The 4,492-nt window shown below is 38.9% G+C and overlaps 1 protein-coding gene across 3 annotated transcripts; it reads right to left on the bottom strand.

The window, feature by feature from the left end:
• Positions 1–1,802: 1,802 nt before the first annotated feature.
• LOC149164174 (4-coumarate--CoA ligase-like 2) lies at positions 1,803–3,569 on the bottom strand. Of its 3 annotated transcripts, none has more exons than XR_016260675.1 (4): positions 2,736–3,568; positions 2,583–2,650; positions 2,199–2,246; positions 1,803–2,103 (listed from the first exon to the last, which is right to left on the bottom strand). XR_016260675.1 is itself a non-coding variant. In XM_089431984.1 (4 exons), exons 2-4 carry the CDS (start codon positions 2,593–2,595, stop codon positions 1,907–1,909), a joined length of 228 nt encoding a protein of 75 aa, XP_089288110.1. In that variant the 5' UTR covers positions 2,596–2,650; positions 2,736–3,569; the 3' UTR covers positions 1,803–1,906. The 3 variants fall into 3 exon arrangements, 1 of the variants encoding a protein (XP_089288110.1); XM_089431984.1 differs by having other exon boundaries at positions 1,803–1,955; positions 2,081–2,246; positions 2,736–3,569; XR_016260674.1 differs by having other exon boundaries at positions 1,803–2,263; positions 2,736–3,567.
• Positions 3,570–4,492: the final 923 nt, after the last annotated feature.

The following is a 4,492-nucleotide window of genomic DNA, read 5'->3' as shown; positions in this document are numbered from 1 at the left end:
CATTTACTGGTGGTAAATGAACTTTTACTTCACGTCAAATTTATTTGCTGCAGACTTGTACTTTAACCATTGACTTTATTTGCATCGCATCGCAACTTTACTCATGTCAAAGACCCCGACTCTATGACATTGCCGATGGCGATGTGCCGATGCTATATCGGCGTTCGCTTATCGCACAAAAACAAAGCCACTTTGTAAGTCCTCCGCTGCGATTTCGCCGATGCGATATCGGCGATATTTCATACCGCTGTCGCTGCATGCCTCCGAAGCTCTGACCAGCCGATATGCCGACTTGCCGATATGCGATATCGGTCATTTCACTTCGACTTTGCCGATACGCCCGGATTATTGTCCTTAGGCTGCCGCATGCCTCAGCTGTCGCACAGTTGAAATTATACTTTCAACACTGCATATCCATACCCAGGAGTAGACCTACCATACTTAGCTACTTAGCTATTGATTCTTCAGTTGGTTAGCTATTGATTCTTCAGTTGGTTATGCAATACATCCATCACTCTTATTAAATATAGAAATACATCCAACAAGCCAGTTAGAGATAAAATCCAAGATGGCAGATCTGGTTCAATTAAAATGGTGACTAAGTAAAACTCAATAAGAAGATTGCCTCAGCGCGTAAGAGATTTCGATTGAAATACCAAATATGAAAAAATAATATTAAATTTTGTGATCTCCAAAATCCAGAAAAACAATTTGTTTAAACGCGATTGCTTCAGCAAATATTCAGGAGAGACTGAATAACTGCCGATAAAGTTACAACATATGTTAGGTATTGAACCCGCTAAACACACAACACTCTACGAATCTGCCCGAACAATTAAGTACCATCAACCAGATAGGTAGAATGGATTATCTATATAAAGTAATGATGTTGGGCTCAAGTTTTGTAATGTTATTACTGTTCAAATGAAGAAAACAATGAATGAAACAAATCGTATTTCAACGAATTAATCGGCGATCGAATCGAATGGACTAATTTCCGAACTTTTTGTTCTAACTCGGGCGATTTTGGTAACCATGGTCAGGACTCAGAACCACGACCACATCATGAGTGGTGCGGTGTTCATGCCATGTACATGGCTGCCCACTCAAACCTAGATGCAGTATAATGCTGAGGCGCAGCAAGATATACTGCAACTATTCTACCCTTTGCGGGAGTAACTTCTACGATGGGAGTTCTGATCATATGCGTGGATACACAATCCCACTTATTCTGCAATAAATCAGCGTTAATGACTTTAAAGAGTGCCTGGAGATGAAGATTTGCGTGGATGACGACAATGGCAGTTTCTTTGTAGTCAAGATATCCAAAAAAGATGAGATTGGTCGTCTAGAGAAAGTATAGGCAGATTTCTGCATTATATACAGAGACCCGGAATTACGAATTAAATGTTCAAGGAATTCCTCAACAATCTGGGCGACCCTGAGGGGTTTATGAAGAATCTGAACTGTGCCCTCAAACTGAACTAACTTGATGATTTCCTTGATATTTTCGACCATGGGGCAACAAATATGGTTGCCCAAATTTAATTTGGTTTGTTATCAGCAAGCAGAACATGTAAATTTAATTTGGTTTGTGAGGATCGAATGCGTAAGTGGTGCATTATGGGAACTGTAAAACCAAAGCAAATATTAAATGAAAGATTATAAGATGAAATAAAGCAATTATCAGATCAATGTGTAACACAATATATTACATAATGGGCCAACACACAAAAGCCAACCGACTCACGTAACTTGTCAGCAGCACCTTGAGAGCTCTCTCCCTTACCACGTGCATTGCATGCAAGCCATGTGCTTGGCAGCAGGGAGGTGATCTGTCACATTATATCATTCCAGTTGCCAGATGATTCTTGCCAACGCTAGATTGGGAAATAACCAGAGAAATTCAGTGTGCCTGCCACCAGAGAGTCCCTTCTTGACCAGCGATAGTAAATCTACCAGCGAATGGGGCATTGTGTTATAAGGTAGATGCATGGAGTAGTGATGGAAGAACGCTATATCGGTGTGAACATATGTATATGCAACCAAATGAAACAAATGGAGAGCTGGGAAATCTCACGGTATTACTGCAGAGTCTTCAATCTGTGGATTGCACAGCAGAAGCTCTTTTAGTCTGTCTACAATATATACTTGCCCTTCTTCATTGACACGACAAATATCTCCAGAGTGCAACCAACCTTCTGAATCTATAGCCGATGATGTAGCTTCTTTGTTCTTGTAGTATTCTGTAGAGATTCAGAAGCTGATCAGATCAAATTTTGACAGTTCAGAAATGAAACTCTGGTGGAAAAACGGTGATGGCTAGCATGAAATTATCCTTCTACTCTATCCAGAACAAATGAAGGCGCTACTTTCCTAGGAGATCCCTAAAGGATCTAATGTGGGCTTTACAAAGGAAAATAGGTAAGTTATATGTCAATTCAGAGTAAAATTATAGCTTAGTAGTGGATTTAATTTTACAGATGGTGTAACTGTTTTTTGCTCATAAAAATCTTGAAGGATGCTAATAAATTTCATATAATCTCATACATATTTTACATTATATCGTAATGTGTTTTTACCTTTCATGACCATAGGGCCTCGGAAGCATAATTCGCCTCTTCTGTTGGGAGGCAAGGGCTTCCCCGTTCTGCAAATTAAGTTCGCTGCAAATTAAGGCTGCAGAAAAATAATGGGAAAATGTAAATACAAGTTTAAAAAACTATTTATCTCACCTTGTTCATTGTTTCTCACTGCAGAAACATAGCTGTTGCAGCAATCCAAAACCAAGTCATCCTTCGGGCCTTCGCCAGCAAGCTCTGCACATGAATAAAGCAGCATGGCGGTTTCGGCCCAAATGGGCCTCTGTGATGATTTGGTGGCCATGGAAGCGCAGCGCTACTGAGACTATGAAAGCTGAACTACAACAAGCTCAAGCTGACGCACAAAGACTCAGCGCTAATCACGACTTTGATTAGCCTCCAACAGAACCGAAATTATGCCTCAGGTATGCTTTGAAATCAGCCTCAGATAACTCGGATCTTGACTCAGTATATGGTCTCAGGAAGACCTTCAAGGAACCGCAAAGATAGGCCGAGAATAACCACAAGCCAGGCTGAAATTGGCCACAGAACAGCCCTTAAAAAAAGGTGCAAAATGTCATCGACCCGAGCCTCAGGAAGGCCCAAAACAATGCGAGAATATGCTCAGAAGATTTGCGTCAGAAGGGTGCGAAAGCAGAACTACAGAGAGCTCATGCAGAAGTTCAGCAGGTCCCTGCTTTACATGCTGAAATGGACGGACTAAGGCAGGAGTTACTTCGGGCAAGGTACTTCAATAATGCGAAATTATTAGTTCAGTCAAGCATGGGAGATAATGGCGCTTCTGGAAGCGGTGTATGAGGCGGAGATATGGAGGTCGTTCTCAATGGAGGAGAGGCAGAAGAAAACGAACGCCATTGTAAACAAGGTAATCCGCTTCAGTGGAGGCAGCTGTAAGTTGATTTAATGCAACAGCTGCAGTGCATGCAGCCTGCATGCTGAACACTTGCCGCCGGAGAAAGCATGCACCAGCTGCCAATGAACATTGTAACAGGGAAAAGCTTTACTAAACCTTTGCATAACCGGCAGAAGTAATGCTAGCATTAAAACCATACACCCGTGACCGTTAGCGGAAAATGTACCGGACTTAATTGCTTTAACCTATGGTCGAGCCTCTTCCGCCTCGGGAAGAGGCCAAATAACATGGCGAAGTTCAGCTGCGAATGCAACTTAGGATAAGGGATTAACAAAACATTTCGAAACTTTATCATAACCACCGAAACAGCCGAATAACGCCTTCGAATTAATGCTATCTCGTCAGGAAACGATTACTATAGTCCCTGCCGGATGCCAGATGGAAGGGACTAATAAGATTGATAAAAAATACTCTCTAATAAGCAAATAAAGTATAGTACTTTAAGTGACCATTATAGTAGTCCTAGGCTCTTTATGCGGTAAAAACAATTATACTATGTTATTAGTGTATACATAATGCTATTCCTTTTTTTTTAATGATGATGTAATATTAACATACTCACTTGGGTTAAAAAAATTTAAATTTAGTAATTTGATTATATTTAATGTGTGGGATATTTTTGGTTTCTTTATCACTTAGTTGTATTGTAGGATTTTCAAATTTTTGTTCCTTTAAGTGAAAATAACTAAATAGGTATATATTGTACTGGTACCTAAGCCTACATAATCAAAGCCTTGAAGTAACATGTTTTATTTTTAGGTATTATTTATTTTTATTTAATTTTTAATTTTAAGCATTATTTATGGCCTTTATCACTTTTATCAATAAATAATATTATTGATAAATATGAGAATTTCAAATATTTTAATAAATATTTGAAAATATTTGTGGTTTTTTTCTTAATATTTTTTACAATATTATATTATTAATTATTAATTATTAATTATTATTTTATCATTTTTCAAATATCTAAAGA

This window comes from Pinus tabuliformis, chromosome 5_1 (assembly GCF_031772625.1).
Source record: "Pinus tabuliformis cultivar Carrire ecotype Pingquan chromosome 5_1, CPIR1, whole genome shotgun sequence".
NCBI lineage: Eukaryota > Viridiplantae > Streptophyta > Pinopsida > Pinales > Pinaceae > Pinus > Pinus tabuliformis.
This window is presented reverse-complemented; position numbering and strand designations above follow the sequence as displayed.

Excerpts from the sequence above, each read along its gene's own strand:
- LOC149164174 (XM_089431984.1), bottom strand. Across the intron at positions 1,956-2,080 it reads GAAGACTCTGCAGTAATACC|ATTTACTATCGCTGGTCAAG; the intron begins GTGAGATTTCCC and ends ATTCGCTGGTAG.